This window comes from Macrotis lagotis, chromosome 2 (assembly GCF_037893015.1).
Source record: "Macrotis lagotis isolate mMagLag1 chromosome 2, bilby.v1.9.chrom.fasta, whole genome shotgun sequence".
NCBI classification, from domain to species: Eukaryota; Metazoa; Chordata; class Mammalia; order Peramelemorphia; family Peramelidae; genus Macrotis; species Macrotis lagotis.
This window is the reverse complement of record NC_133659.1, coordinates 334576907-334593549: the sequence shown is the minus strand read 5'-3', so window position 1 is coordinate 334593549 and position 16643 is coordinate 334576907. Positions and strand designations below refer to the sequence as shown.

The 16643-nt window shown below is 45.7% G+C and overlaps 1 protein-coding gene across 1 annotated transcript in view; it reads left to right on the top strand.

Moving 5' to 3' along the window:
• Positions 1–16643, top strand: part of ARFGAP3 (ARF GTPase activating protein 3) — a 53355-nt gene that overhangs the window by 13413 nt on the left and 23299 nt on the right. The window contains exons 3-9 of the mRNA XM_074227097.1: positions 44–116; positions 4606–4737; positions 7492–7575; positions 8629–8716; positions 13296–13355; positions 14081–14127; positions 14458–14591. Of these exons, the coding sequence (XP_074083198.1) occupies positions 44–116; positions 4606–4737; positions 7492–7575; positions 8629–8716; positions 13296–13355; positions 14081–14127; positions 14458–14591 (618 nt within the window). The remainder of the gene's footprint in view (positions 1–43; positions 117–4605; positions 4738–7491; positions 7576–8628; positions 8717–13295; positions 13356–14080; positions 14128–14457; positions 14592–16643) is intronic.

Sequence of the window (16643 nt, the reverse complement as noted above, 5' to 3'; positions counted from 1 at the left end):
TGCTGAAAATCTAAGTTAAGTTGCAAATGTTCTCTTCATTTAGGTCTACTGAGTTGGATTCAAACTGGTCTTGGTTTCAGCTGAGATGCATGCAAGTCGGAGGGAACTCCAATGCTGTAAGTTTGTCTCAGAAATGGGGGGGGCTGCTATTTTAATGGTTGTCACCCTGATAGCTAAGTTCTGTCATTTTACTGTGGGGTACAGCAGACACTGAGTTCCTTTCAGATCTGAGAGGGCACTTGGCCTGAAGACTTCTAGGAAAAAGAGACTGAAAAGAGAATGCCATCTGTGTTTATAGAGGGGGCAGTTCAAGGGTCAGACCCAAGGGGCTGAAGGATTTCCACACCATAATCACATCTGATGTCTTCAGGGAGACTTAGTCCCCTCGTGGCCCCTTTTTAAATGGAATGCAGCCTTCCAGATGGGGATTATCTGCTTCTGAAAGACAGCCTGGTAAGAGAAGATGGAGAGAGGATTGAATCAGGGATAGATGTCATGCTCATTTCCATCTAGTACGCATACATATTTGAGACCACACATATTCACCCACACCTGCATACCTACACAACACTTCTAGGTCTCCGCTTTGTATAGACTCCCACTTTGGAAGCCGACCCTCTGCAGAAGGAGACTGACCATCTTAAAATTGAACTGTTTTGGGGGATGTCTGGGTGGCTCAGTGGAGCACTGGCCCTGGAGTTAGGAGGACCTGAGTTCAAATCCAGCCTCAGATGCTCAATAAATACCTAGCTGTGTGACCTTGGGCAAGTCACTTAACCCCATTGCCTTGCAAAAACCTAAAAAAAATTGAAATTTTTTGGTTAACAGTTTGGTAACCATTCCTGCTCTGAGGCCTTCTCCAGTACCCCAGACTAAGTGGAGTCCCAGAGCCCTCCCTGGAAGATCCAGAGGCATCTGGCTGCCCCATTTCTGGGGAGAGTCCAAAAGTTGGACAAATTTGAAGATGAGAAAAGAGTTCCTTTTAGGTGACCAAATCATTCCTTATTAATTAGATATACATTTGTTTTTTTATCTTGACTTGAGAACTCTTAGCTTCACGTTTGGGCAGGATTTAAGGTATAGAAAGGTAAGAAGCCAAAAACCCCGCTCCAATACTGAAAAAAATCTAAAACCATCAAAAGCAACAGGAGGCTATTTCTGAGGGGCCACCTCGCCTCTCGCCTCAGTGCAGGGGAAGGTTCTAGGTTGGCCCTTAGTACCTTTAAGCCAAGGCAGAGCAGGGGAGAGAGTTTTGGAGAATATTGTCACCAATAAGAAGACCAGCAAGAGAAAAATGGAAAGAGAACAGGGGTCCTGCCATAGGAGACCCATTTTCGTCAGTGTGGGAACTTCCCAGACTCCAGAGAAGAAGGTCCATGAACCTTCTGCCCATCACAGGCAGCAGTGAGTGTAGGAAAAGAGCCTGACTGGAGTCAGAAGACCTAGGTTCAGGATCTCCTCTGATGCCTTCTACCTCTGTGTCCTTGGCCAAATTCCCACACCTCCCTGGGCCCAAGTTTCTTCAGATGTAAAATAAAGGTGTTAGACCAGCTGGCCTCCTAGTTCCTTTCCAACTCTTAACTATGTGGTTCTTTCATCATTTGAACAGACCAACTTCTGGTTTTAGAGTCTGAAGAGGCAGCCAACCTCAGTGAAGGCGGCATGGGATTCCTCAAAGGATCATCAAGCAGGGGCTAGAAAGGAACTTGGAAATTGTCTGGTTTACCCATTCATTTACAGATATCCAGAAGCTCACCTAACATCACCTGCCCCTCTGAAATCTCTGGGTTACACCCAGTTTTTGGGTGAGGAGGGTCTTGGCCATCTAGTCCATTACATCGTTGACAGATGGGGCCCAGACCTGTCAGCTCTCCTCCCACCTCTCTGTTATCCGCACATAATGTAACTGTGTTAGCTATATATTGCTCCAAGTCGTTGATAAAAATAGCCAATGATAGAGGGACTAGCCCAGGTACTAGGGTACTACACTAGAGACCTGGCAAGTTGACATTGAAGCATTTGGGGACTCCTCTGACGCTTTCCTTTTAACCAGTTCTGAACATATTGTACTCACATCTAACCCCCAGAGTGAGAATGAGCTACTCTATCAAACAAATACTTTAATAAAATCTAGGTCAAGTGTCCAGTGTTTGTGGACCTACTAGGCTAGTCATACTGTCCAAAAAGAGAGTGAAGCTAGTGTGGTGTGACCGGTTTTGCTGAAGCCAGGCTGACTCTTTGGGATCACTGCTTCTATCTTTAGATGTTCACTCACCATCTTGTTAATAATATATTGTAATAGTTTGCCTGGAATTTAAGTCAAGATCTCTAGCCTATAGTTTGCAGGCTCCATTCTCTTCTCTTTGAAAATTAGAACCTTGACCCTTCTCCATCCATGTCCTTCCTCATTCTCTGGGATCTTTCAGGGTCCAGGAAACACTTGCATTAGTTCTTTCAGTGTTGGAGGAACACTGCTCAGTTGGACCTGCTGAACTCAAATGACATCAGCTCCTTGTGAGTAAGGACTGTTAATAGTCCAACATCCTACCTGGTGCCTGGTAGACCTGGTCCTACATGGTAGGTCTTTAATAACTATTGGATGATCCAGAGCAATTAGGTGTAATCTGACCATTTCTTCCTTATGAATCATTTTTGTTCTGTCATTACAAGTCCAAAGGTGACTCTCCTGAGCTAAGAAAGCAGAGAGTGAGATAAGCGGCAGTCCTCTGGCTATGGGGCACCACTGTCTAATCTTGCTGCCACCATCCTTTCAGGGACATGGGAAGGACCTGGACTTACTGCTAAGCACCAGAGACTATATTTTTGAATTCAAGTCCTGTACCTAAGCATGTGGAGAGACATTGTTTTAGTCTCTGTCAACTTGCAGAGCAGAGAAGTGGGTTTTAGTTTGTTGATGAATTCTAAATGAATTCACAGTTTTCTTTTTTTAAAGTTTTTTTAAGTTTCAGTTGAATAAACAAAGCACATTTTGCTTATGTTTCCCAATAAATGAGTTGCGAAGTAAATACTTTTATCATCTCCTTTCAATATGAACCACATCTTCTTTTTTAAATTTAATTTTTTTTGAATTTTACAGTTTTCCCCCAATCTTGCTTCCCTTCCCCCCACCCCCCACAGAAGGCAGTCTGATAGTCTTTACATTTCTTCCATGCTATACACTGATCAAGATTGAATGTGTTGAAAGAAAAATCATATCCTTAAGGAAAAAATAAAATATAAGAGACAGCAAACTTACATAATATGTAAGATAAGTTTTTTAAAAAAATTAAAGGTGATAGTCTTTGATCTTTATTTAAATTCCACAATTCTTTCTCTGGATACAGATGGTATTCTCCATCGCAGATACCCTAAAATTGTCCCTGATTATTGCACTGATGGAATGAGCAAGTCCATTAAAGTTGATCATCACTCCCATGTTGCTGTTAGGGTGTACAATATTTTGCTGGTTATGCTCATCTCACTCAGCATCACTTCATGCAAATCTTTCCAGGCTTCCCTGAATTCCCGTCCCTCCTGTTTTCTAATAGAACAATAGTGTTCCATGACATACATATACCACAGTTCAGCCATTCCACAATTGATGGACATTCACTATATTTCCAATTCTTTGCTGCCACAACCCTTTTTCATGATCTCTTCAGGGTATAGACCCAGTAGTGGTATTGCTGGATCAAAGGGTATGTACATTTTTGTTGCCCTTTGGGTGTAATTCCAAATTGCTCTCTAGAAAGGTTGGATGAATTCACAGCTCCACCAACAATGTATGTGTCCTAGATTTCCCACAACCCTTCCAACATTGATCATTGTCCATTCTGGTCATAGTGGGCAGTCTGAGAGGTGTAAGGTGGTACCTCAGATGCTTTAATTTGCATTTCTCTAATCTAATTCTATTGATTTAGAGCAATTTTTCACATGACTATGGATCACTTTGATTTCCTCATCTGTAAATTGCCTCTGCTTATCCTTTGACCATTTATCAATTGGGGAATGACTTGTTTGTTTTTATAAATTTGACTCAGTTCACTATGTTTTAGAAATGAGTCCTTTGTCAGAAATACTAGTTGTAAAAATTGTTTCCCAATTTATCACATTTCTTTTGACCTTGGTTACAATGATTTTGTTTATGCAAAGGTTTTTTAATGTAATTAAAATTATCTAGTTTGTTTTTAATGATATTCTCCATTTGTTTTGGGGTTTTTTTGCAAGGCAATGGGGTTAAGTGACTTGCTGAAGGTCACATGGCTAGACAATCATTAAGTGTCTAAGGCCAGATTTGAACTTAGGTCCTTCTAACTCCAGGGCCAGTGTTCTATCCACTGTGCCATCTAGCTGGCCTTCATTTTTTTTTAATTTTTTAGGTTTTTTTGCAAGGCAAATGGGGTTAAGTGGCTTGCCCAAGGCTACACAGCTAGGTAATTATTAAGTGTCTGAGGCCAGATTTGAACTCAGGTACTTCTGACTCCAGGGCCAGTGCTCTATCCACTGCACCACCTAGCCACCCCTCTTCATTTCTTTTAAATGATATTCTCCATCTCTTCATAAACCACATCTTCTAGTACTGATTTCATTCTCCATTTTTTACAGTCTTCCTTCTTTCATCAACACGGCTGTACAACAAATGATTCCAATGCCAAGTATAACAGTCGAGCAGCTCAGCTTTATAGGGAGAAGATTAAATCTCTTGCTTCCCAAGCATCTCGGAAGCATGGCACCGATGTAAGTATTGAGAGGATTCCTTTTTTTTTTTTTTTTTAGGTTTTTACAAGGCAAATGGGGTTAAGTGGCTTGCATCTAGGTAATTATTAAGTGTCTGTCTGAGACTGGATTTGAACCCAGGTACTCCTGACTCCAGGGCCGGTGCTTTATCCACCACCCTGAGGATTTCTGATTTGCATAACATTTCTTTCTGTCAGGCATCCCAGAGCATGGCTGCATTCCATGGGGCTTATGGGGCAGTTCTCCAAGGCCACACTCCTGGAGATGAAGTGAAAGGGGACAAGACCTTGGCCCTAAAAGCCAGGCCTCCTAAACTCATTTGCCTGGTCAGCGTGCTGAAGGCATCTTGGACGTGACATGACTTGACCTTAGCTTGCGCTGGCCTCTTCTGCCCTTTTGATTCCCTGCCCCTTGTACTGGGGCATCTTTGCCACATCTCCTGCTTTGCTCTGACTGATGCTGCTAATTCCTCTTACCGCCTTGCTACCCAACAGCCCTGATCAGATGAGGCCTGGGCAGCAGCTCCCTGCTGGCCCCACTCCTTGATGGCCAATATAGCTAGTCACTAGCACAAGAAACCTTGTCCACCCTTTTATACCTTCCCAACTAATTGACATGCACAGGGAGTGGAGCTCACAGCTAAAGTGACTTCCCAAGAGGCAGAACCCTTCCCTGAAATGGAGGAGTCCCTAATTAATAAGCAGAGATTTAAACGTTTGCTATTCTGTGTTTGACAGACACCACAAACACCAGCCCTTCCACATAAAAAGAATAGAAAAGAGCTGTATTTACAAAACCTGCAGCTTGCTTTTGTGAAAGTCTGTGATGTCGTCTACAGTCTCAAAGCCACCTTCCCTTTCCTGCCCCAGTCACCTGTCTTTCCTTCTTGCTTGTGCATTTAAAAAATGTTCTGATGATCTTTTTGTCTTTCACGTCTCCTCCTTTGGGAGCATACGTACAGGATTGGGTATACTTGAATCAATTCATCCAGACTCCCATAGGTCTTAAGCTGTCAGCATCAGAGCTGACTGTCACTGGCCGGTGCATTGTTGGGTGAGGTCGATAGGAGCTCATTCCCATTTGTAAGAAGAAGGTCAGACACAGCCACATTGTCGGGCTCTGACCACCAGTCCCAGCACAGGCAGAATCTGGACAGCTCAGACTGAGGGATTTCCAAGGTCACGTGGTCTGCAGCAATGGAAGATGTGCTGGCCTGGACATCAGTGGGTCCCATTTCTCTTTCTTCTGCCCTCCTGATACTGGGCCAATCCTTTTCTGTCTGGGTCTTCATTTCCTCCTCCTCAGCAGATCCCCCTCTCCATCACCTCCTTCAGCTCCCTTGGTCCAAGCCTAGCTAGTCTGGTGAGTTTTCCTGAGACAGCTCTGGGCTCTGGATCCTGGGGATGAAAGATTTGAAAGTAACTACAGAGGCAAACGAGAGAGGGATAGAATGAAGGGGGATAAGGGGCCTACTTGAGAGCAGTGGAACCGTTCACAAAGATCAGGGAGTCAGGTAAAGTAGCTTTGGGGGGACAGGAAGAGGATGAGTTTGAATCTGAAGTTCTGGGAAGATATTAAAATGCAGATGAAAATAATAGCAAGACTGAATTACAAAGAACAAAACATGGCTCCAGAGAAGAAATATAAAAAAGAGATCTGAGCCTACTCTGTTTTTGTAAGTCAGAGGTCCTTAGGTGTGGAATATTGCGAAAAATCAGACAGTATAAAGAAATTTACATTTTTGGATACATAGACCAGTTTTTTTTTTAGATTTTTTTCAAGGCCAATGGGGTTAAGTGGCTTGCCCAAGGCCACACAGCTAGGCAATTATTAAGTGTCTGAGGCCAGATTTGAACTCAGGTACTCCTGACTCCAAGGCCGGTACTGTATCCACTGCACCACCTAGCTGCCCCTACATAGGTCAGTTTTGCTCAAAAGTACAAGTTCTGTTCCCATTGTACAGAAGAGGAAGCTGAACCTCAGAGAGATTAAATTACTGGACTTCAGGCTGTTTCTAAGGGTAGGGCCAAGAGTTGAATCCGGTCCTTTGAACTCCAAATCCAATGCTCTTTCCTCTATGCAGGGCTGGGAAGAACTGTAGCTAGAGTTTTGTGGGTGAATTAAAACTGAGGGCTAGGGTCCAAAGCATTTAGCAGGTTTTTGACTCTGCTCTCTTCTGACCACTCCTCCTTGGTCTTTTGACTGATTCTTCATCCAGGTCTTGCTTGTATCAGTGGGTGTCCTCCAAGGTTCCATCCTCAGCCACTTCCTTTTTCTTCTCTTCATCCTCTTTCCCTTGGTGTTACATCCATTCAAGATTTCCACATCTAAGTGGCCAAGCCTAATCTGTCTCCTGAGTTCCCAGCGCACTTCCCCACCAACAACTTTCTTCATAGCTACATTTATATCTTGTGTAGACATCTCTAGACACCAGAGCTCCTTGTTTTCTCCAAGAACCATTGACTTGGAGAAGAAAGATTAACCTTGGGTAGGTAGGTCCTTGAGAGCAGACTGGAGGTACCCCCCAGAGTGACTGTCCCATAGCAGGATGGACAGCTTTGGGAGCCAATGAGTTCTCCATTCACGGATTATTGGCCTGGAGGCTGGATGGGCCCCAATGAAAACGCTGCCCAAGGACTTTGTGTCCGGGTGTCATCTGGTTAGGCTGGTTATCTCCAGAGTCCTTCAGCTCTGAGATCCTGTGGTCAGGCATGTTCCCCCTGGTCTAAAGGCTGCTTTGTGTTTCTATTTTAGTTGTGGCTGGAGAGCTGTGTGGTTCCACCATCATCACCACAGCAGAAGGAAGAGGATTTCTTTGCTTCCCATGCTTCTCTCAAGGTCGGGGATGCCCTCTACTTAATTTTGTCCATTTTTTCCCTTTGTTTTATTTTATTTTCCAAATGACTGTACTCTTGCATAATGAAAATATTTTTTTAAACTTGGAGTATGGGGAATGATGACCAAATAATCCACACTTCTAATGGAATCACCATCACTGACTAGGTTGGTTCTGAAGGAACCTGGGCATTTTCCTTTTCCACTTTGGAGTGAGAGACCTGCTTTAACAGCTGGAGCCACGAGACTCTTCCTCTCTTGGTGCCATACCTTTAACTTAAACAAGATGAAGGTGATTGATAAACATTGGTATAAATATGGAGATCAACTATTGAGACGAAAGCACTACATACATTTTCAATATTTCTCTTATTCAGCAAATACTCATTAAAGACCAACTCAACACAAAGGTGAATAATTCTCTTCAACCTGAGTCATGTGGCTATTTCTAAAAATTCATTGGGAGACAAACGAGTAGTGGGAGGAGCCCTAAAGTGAAAGTCACAGGAATCCCTTTGCCCCAGGGAGCCTTGGCCAGTCATTTCTCCACCCTGGGTCATGGCTTCCTTCTCTCTAAAATGATGAGGTTGGATTAGGGGAGCTCTAAGATTCTTCCAGTGCTTAGACCAGTCAAAGCTTCCCTTGTCTGGGCATGAATCATCTGGGTTAAGACAGGTAGTACATTATGTGTCCCTTGGCAATGAACCCTTCACCCCCTTTTCTTTTGGTGGCCTTGGAGGTGACTTCTTAGGTCTTTCTTCCATACATTCCATTTTCTCCAGCCTGGCCCCACTTCTTCTGTGTAATGAAGGCTGGGTCTTGGTGTGGTACAAAGTTTTCCTCCAAAGCACCATCCTTGCTACCTTGGGGTCACCCTTTGTCCAACCTGGCTTCAAGGAGCTCCACAGGCTCATCCCACTGTTGGTTGGAAGCCAGCCTCTGGAGAGAAGAGAGGAGGTGATCAAGCCTCTGGAGCTAGGGCTCTCCCCAATCCCTGTGTTTATTTTTTATAGTTTGGGGTTTGGCTCATCACTAACTTTTCCCCCTTTGCTCCAGGTTCACGAACCAGAGTGGGCATCAGCACAACCAGACCCAATTTCTTTCAGTCCAAGTTCTTCAGAAAACACACCAGAGAAGAATGAAGGTAGATACTTGGGAGGCTTCTGTTTTACAATTAGAACAAAATGGAAGATTCTGGGAGAGACTCCTCCCTTCCTAAAATAATTCACAGTTGGCAGCTTTCATGTAGAGTTGGGCGTGAGGGGGGGTAAATACATCTGTTAACATTTATGACTTTATTTTTGAAAAAAATTCCACAGAAATCCCCAAGAATGTGGACTGGTGAGTAAGACTCTCCTGCCACTGAGTACTGTATAAGGGTATTGCTTAGACTTGTGCCTCCTGCTGGTACCCCCAGCCTTTTTGGTGGGGAAAGTGTCTGGGGATCTCTGAGTCATAGTGTTTGTTTTGGGTTTCCTGGCCTAGAGAGAACCACCCAGGCTTGGCCTGGTGTGAAGGAGCTAAAAGTCCAGCATGGGAGATGCCAGACTGAGAGTCTTGTATGTTTTGAGATAGTGGGGGGCTCCTCCTGACAGCTTTGGGGCAGGGAGGTTATGCAGCCAGACCTGTATTTTTAGTTGTTTTTTTTGCAAGGCAATGGGGTTAAGTGGCTTGCCCAAGGCCACACAGCTAGGTAATTATGAAGTGTCTGAGGCCGGATTTGAACCCAGGTACTCCTGACTCCAGGGCCGGTGCTTTATCCACTGCACCACCTAGCTGCCCCCTAGACCTGTATTTTTAGGAAGCTGATTTTGGACTCTTGTGTGGGGTTGCCAAGGCCAGAGACGCAAGCAGGGACCAGTTAGTCCACACCATAAGGCAATAGGTGATCTGAGTTAGGATGGTGATGAGTAGTGACAGGGGAGAGGTATGGAGGAAGAATTAACAAGAGTTGGTCACTGATCATTTGTGGAGAGTGAGGAAGAGGCAAGAGGCAAGAATAATGAAGTTGCATAGCTGGGCACCTATAAGAAGTGGGCTTTGCTGGGAAAAAAATCAACTCTATTATGGAAAAAAACAGGTGCTGGGAGGCACGTTGGAGATGTTAGTGGGTAGTTGGTATGATGGGACGGGAGGTCTAGTTAGACTTTGGGGATGGGATGTAGGCAGAGGCCATCCTGGGTTAAGATATTTGAACCTGTGGGACTGAATAAGATTGCAGGAAGAGAGCCATGGAGGACTCTGTACATGGCAAGGGATAGATGGTGGACTAAAAAAGGGATAGGGGCAGAGATAACAAAGGAGGACAGAGTCAAAGTGATTAGACTTGGCAATTAAGAGATAGCAAAATGGGGAAAAAACCACCAGCCTTTCCCCAGTTGATAAGGAGCAAACTCTTCTCAGAAAGAATCTCATGCTCTTGGGAACCGCAGGAAGCGATGTTCTACATCATTCTCAGGAACCCATCTGAATGACTCCAAATGCTTATGATTTCCTCAGCAAAAGGGGAAAATGACCAAAGATGGAAATAATACCATAAGGAAGGGCACCCCAGTGTATTGTTGGTTAGCTGTCATTTGGAGGAACTCTTCTGGAAAGCAACTTCAGTTCTGCAAGGAAAATTGCTCAGTAGTCCATGCCCCTTGACCCAGAGGTTTTGCTTTTAGGATGTTCCCTAGGAAGTCAGAAAGTCCCCACTGACACCCACATATCAGGAGCTGCCCAGAAGGGGAGAGAAGAGCTAAACAAGCCAGACTGGGATGGACTGGGACTGGAGGGACAGTCCTAGATTGTACCAATCAATTGATGCAGAGGAAAGGGAGCAGAATTAGGAGTGACTGCCTCGGTGTCCACTTATGATGGTCAAGCAGCTGCCCAATGAAGAGAGGAAAGAGCATTTTCACCTTTGCAAAGGAGGCTGTGACTGCGGGTGAAGCCCAACAGGTCAGGTCAGGCTTAGCTGCTTGAGGTGTGGAGAACCCTGCTCATCTGGTTTTCACCCTTGCTTTCAGTGTTATAAGGTTTACTTTCTGGGAGAAGGGAAAGAAAGGAGCTGGCAAACACTGGTGATGTCAAACCAAAGGCTATCTGTGAGATTACTTTTTTTTTTAGGTTTTTTTTTTTTTTGTAAGGCAAATGGGGTTAAGTGGCTTGCCCAAGGCCACATAGCTAGGGAATTATTGAGTGTCTGAGAGCGGATTTGAACCCAGGTACTCCTGACTCCAGGGCTGGTGCTCTATCCACTGAGCCACCTAGCCACCCCTGAGATCACTTTTTTAAAAAAGTATCTAAGAAAGAAAGTGCCCCCCCCCCCGAGAACCAGGGGAAAAGAGAGCAGACCAGGGGGATGGCAGGGCTGAGGGAGGGAACAAACAACCCTCTCTCTAAAGACTGAATCTGTAAAACTCCATCCATCAAGTCTAGCCCTACTAGTGATGGATGGTCTGGAGGAACAGCCCTGGTGGAGCCTGGGGACCGATGCCCCCAGGGTAGGGCCAGTCCTTCTTTGCCAGCACCCTGCCCCAGGACAGGGTGGCCTGCGGAGCTCTGAGCCCTTTGTCTAGTCACTTTCCCACTCTAGGGTCTCCCTTGACTCCCTGTTTAGGCTTGGAGGGGCTTTTCCCCTGAGCCCTTGGAACAAAGTCATTTCCAGATTCTTCCTTTCTACAAAATAGAAAATATTACTATTGGTGAATATCTTGTTTTTACATCACCTTTATTTTCCAATGTTGCCCTGCCCCATCCCCCACCCAGAGAGCCATACCCCCCAAACAATATATATTTTTTATTTTTTATAGACCTCATACTTAGTGCAGATGTGTGCATTCCACATCCCTCTGCTGGTAGATTGTAAGCTCTTTGAAGGCAGGAAGTGCATTGTTCAAAAAAGAAAGCCCATGGAGCTTGGATAGCTTAGGGACCCACCACTCTCCACAAACTGTGAATTTGGCCTTAAAAAAAATGAAATTTACTAATGTCCAGAGTTGTCCTAATAAGGGACATTCATGTAATTAGAAAAATTTAAAAATTTTCAATTAAAAAAGGGATAAATGTCTTAAGAAAGAAATGGACTTAGGTTAACATACTATTTATTGATATTTCTCTAAATTTGCTGATTATGTAGGCTTGTGTGGGGACCTGGCTAGAAAAACCAGACCCCAAAATAGAGTTTTGCAAAAGGATTCTCAGAAGGCCAGATCTGAAAAACTACTCTCTGACTTTGTTCGTCAAGGCCATGGTCCTCAACTCAGGATGGGCCGGGTCATCAGACGTCCTTCCGAGGAGAGACGTCCAGGAGGACAGGCAGAATGACACCTCTCAGTCTTTGAGTCCTCTCAGTTATGCTGAGCCTTCCACAAAACTTGGAAACCTTCCCTCTCTAGGGGATGAATCTTAGAGGACACTCAGGCACAGGGGAATCTCACAGAGGGCAGTGTTCTTATTTCCAAATCACAAACCTCTCTATGACCCCCACCACCACCTTGGCAGATGGGCTCTCGGGTGGACTTTGGCCTCCCCATCCAGTCAGATTGGAGCTTCTCGTGCACTGCTAGAAGCTGGGGCATAGGGAGGAAGGAGCTAGGTCCAGGGTACCCACTGCAGGTCAGACTTGCTTTGTGTTTTGGGAGCAGCAGCTTCTCTATTGGTATCTCGAGGAGAGTAGGATGGTTTCTAAGCTTTCTTTCATTTATGTTATGCTAGGCACAGAATGTAAGATCCAGGCCCCTCTCTTAGGGCCCATCGGCCCCTTTCATTCACTTGGGCCTTTTCATTTGGCTTGACTGTATAGAAGGGGAGTAGATTTTGAATTGTTCTAATTGACCGCTTTTATGAGACTCCAATCTCAGGAACTGCATCTGATTGTGGGCTTCGAGGTGAACTTAGGCCCTTTTTTGTGTAGGGCTAGACCTGTCCTCTGGCCTGTTGGGCCACATCTGCAGGGTTGATGGTCAGTTCTGGGCTCTGCCTTTAAAGAACATCGATGATCTGGACGTGTTCGGATGAGGGCTGAAAATCATCACCTCAAGGGGTGGATGGAAAGATGACATGAGAAGAAAATTGGGGGGGCTTGGTAGCAAAAGAGCGGATGGGCCTGACCCCAGCTTCCCCACCTAGGAGAGCTGACCAGCCGGCCAGGCTTCTCTGTCCTGGAGGACTTCAGGAAGCCGGGGAGAGGAGTGACTGTCTCTCCCCCTCTCTGCTTTGAGTCTCACCAGCCCAGAGCTCTGAGCATGTGGGCATCGGTGTCCTTTAATGGCTTAAACCAAAACCTTATTGCTAGTTAGGATTCTTAGAGACCAGAGCTGATTGTCCTGACAGTCCCAAGCCATATTCCTTTGCTACCAGATGAGGCTAAGCAATCATTTAAAACCTCTGGCGCTGGGTCTTCCTTCTCTTTGGAAGCCTGGAATACAAGATGTTGTGGATATTTTGAGCACTAGTCACTGATCCTCTGTTCCTTGGGTATTTGCAGATTTTCAGTTTATACCAGTTTTAGGTATTTAGCTCATATCACCTGCCTATAAGGGAGATGTCATTTGGGGCCATGTATTTTCACATATAGTATATATAGTAATCAGCAAAGGTCCCTATGATGAGAAAGGGGTATGAGGAACTAGGGGGAGAAAAGAACCCAGAAGAAGTAGAAGCTGGGATGGTCTGGAGAACCAGTCCATTCTGAAGAGCATTCTTGTCTATGTGGATCTTGGTGTTTTTAATTGCAGGTGGACCAGAGCAGGGACCCAGTGTTGACGGCCTGAGTGTGTCACCCAAAGCTTCGTCAGGTAATTCTCCTCCTGTTCCTCTGGAAACCCAAGCACTGGTCTTAGCTGGACATCACCATGAGAGAAATAGTTCATGTGGTTTGGAAGGTAGCCTGGTATTCTAGTTGCCATAGACACGGGAGACACTTAAATGCGTGGAATTGAATTAAAATGATTGCTGTTAGTTTATTTCATATACATATCACATCTCTCATTTTAGACAGAAAATGTATGCCTCATTCCACACCTGTAGTCCACCACTTTGCTGCTAGTAATCAGGAGATAAACAAGAAAAGTTATCTTTTGAGAAAAATGCCATATGACCATTTTTCTTTGCCACTTAGAAAACATAGAAGTCATTCTTTATTTTTACATTTTTGGTTCCAAATTTGCTCCTTCCCTCCCAACCCTCCCCCTCATTCTGGAGACTTTGCCAACTGACATGAAAACAGTGATCCTGAAGGTGTCTGGGAGCCGGGAAGCACCTGAGATTCCCGCTTCCTTGGCCTGTTGTTTCAAAAAGGCGGCATCCTGCCTGCCGGCCAGGACCAGGAACAGGCTGAAAGCCCACCCCCCAAATTCTGTTGTTCAAAGTTCTAGTGCTGGGCCTGGATCTTTCATTTAGCGGGTTAATTCTGATGTATAATGAAATCTTTTGAATTTGGGTTTTTGTGGGCATAGAAAACCTGCCCTAAAGACAAGATTATTTCTCTTTAGCTGAAGTAATATTTCTTTTTTCTTTGTAGATGTTTCTTCTCTCATAAAAAAGAAACCAACCCAAGCCAGAAAAGGGGTGAGTCGCATGTACAACCCAGCTGACCCCACTGTTTGGGGCCCATTTGCCCTCCTTAGAAAGGCAGGCTTTGTGCTTTGGAGTTCCCTGGTCATGGGTGTGAGTCTGACCAGGAGGCGGTTATGGAGGGTTTGTCCTAGATGGGGTGTGGGGAGGTGTTCCTCGATGCAGTTTGGAGCAAAGGGAGACATCAGGACATTGTGGTCAGGCTCCATCTTTCCTGTTCTGCCGGAACATTGTCTCAGGCGCCCTCACTGAGCAGAGCGGACAGTCCTTCTGTGAAGGCCTTTGTCTAGCTGCCCCGTGACCACCAGGGGTCTTCTCTTTCAGCTCGGGGCCAAGAAAGGAGGTCTGGGAGCCCAGAAGGTGAGCGGCTCGAGCTTCAGTGACATTGAAAAGCAGGCCCAGGCTGTGGAGAAGAAGAAGGAGCAGGATGACCTCCTGGCGCCCAAGGAAGAGGCCATGTAGGTGCAGGGGGAGTGGGCATCAGAGGGCCTCCGCTGTGGGGTGCAGCAGCCTGACCCTGTTAGTGTGGGACAGCAGGCACCTAATCTGTGCTTTTTCTCTCCTTGGGTTCCTCCTCACTCACTCCCAGGTTGATGCCCGGGCTTTTCTTGTATGTATCCACCAGGTGGCACCAGAAGCTCTGGTGTCCGGGAGCCTGGGCAAAGCTGCCATGAGGCAACAGTAGCGTCATGCTGGAGATCTGGAGCCTGACTTCTGGAGAGGCTGTCACTGACCCTGTACAGACCCCACGCAGGCTCCCCCAGGGCCTCGGTGGCCTCCCTTCCCAACCTTCCCACTGCCAAACATCCAGTTGGCGATCAGAGGGTCTGAGTTTAGATGCTGATGGCCACGTGCTCCTTAGACTGGGTGAGGGGGATGGCCTGCCTTTTGGAGCGTCAGCAGCGCAGGCTTCGACCGAAGCCAACCAGCTTCACATACCTGTGAGCGAGGGCACAGTCATGGCACACATTTGCAGAGGAGACCAGAATGGCCACATGGCCATTTCTCTTACCAAAAAGAGCTTTCTATCACATTTCCTCTCACCCGAGCTCTGCCTTAACCCCACTTGTGTTCCAGTAGCAGCCAGTGACACACCTTTGCATCTCTGTCTAGACCTCTGGCAATCCCACTGGAAACTGCCACCTACTTTGGGTTTGTTGATGGGCAGAATGGGCCTAAGCTCTCAGCATATGGAAGGCCCTGGACTCGAGCTCACCAATGCAATGATCAGCTTAAGTCCACACCTTGGCCTATGAGACTCTTGGGGTGAAGGAGGGAATTCCATTTGCTTTCTGAGAGGAAACCCTATCCTCAAACCCTAACATTATGAAGAAAAAAGATCTTAATTCATTGTAGTATTCTCTAGTACCTTTCTTCAGTTATTTGTGGCACTTTTCATTATTTCTTAAGAGTAGAATACTACTACTACTACTAATAATAATAATAATAAGAAGAAGAATATAATAATTCACTTTTGCTTTTTTTAAAATTCAGTCATGGGGACAAGGTGGCTAGAGCACTGGCCCTGAATCAGGAGGACCTGAGCCCAAATCTGATTTCAGACACTCACTAATTACCTAGATGTATGACCTTGAGCAAGTCACTAACCCCATTGCCTTGCAAAAACAAAAAAACGCAGTCATCTTTTATTTTTCAAGAATAAATCTGACTGCTACTATTTGAAAGTAATTATACTGGGGTATAATGCAACTTTTCCCCCCCAAATTACCATGTGGATTGAGGTACCATAAGTCTGAGGATGGAGGCCATGTCTTTGCATCTGCACACCTCATGGAGATCTGGGTGGTGCTAGGCAAGTTCAAGAGCAGGAAGGTGCCCCATGTTGGAGCTGAACCCATTTCCACTAGTGCAGGGATGCAGAGCTTGGCCCAGGTACACCTGGGAGGGTTCCTGGAGAAAGCCTTTTAAGAGTCACTTATAAAAGATGAATAAGCCGTCCAGCCACACAGAAGCTAAATCCAACCCCAAAGGCTATAGTTTGAACTGTTGATGTTTTAATTTGTTTGAACCAAGGCCTCCCCACTGAGACTGACTCTAAAGAGTGAAGCTGGGTGCCTGAGGCTAGGGCCAGGGCCTCTGCTATAGCCTGTGACCTGGGACCACCCATCACTTTTCCTCCTTGTCGGATGCACCCCTGAGTCTGCCTCTTGCTCATGTCTGCCTGGTTCAAGAGTCCCCTTGTTGGCCATACACCACACATGTCCTGGAGGAGGCTAGCAGCAGCATCTCAAACAGAACTTCTGATCTTCTTTCCTAAACCTCTTCTCCAAACATCCCCTTTTTGAAGAAGGTCCTTCTGGGTTCTCCCTCATCCTTCCACAACATTGGGCTCAGCACCCTCCCCTCTCTACCCAGCTTAGACCCCTGTCACCCCACCTTTAACAGTGGCCTCCTTACTGATGTCACCACTTCCCATTTCATTCCTTCAGCCCATTCTTTCTGGAGAGGCCAAAATAATTCTCTGAAAGCTCTCACAATGCTAGGGAGAC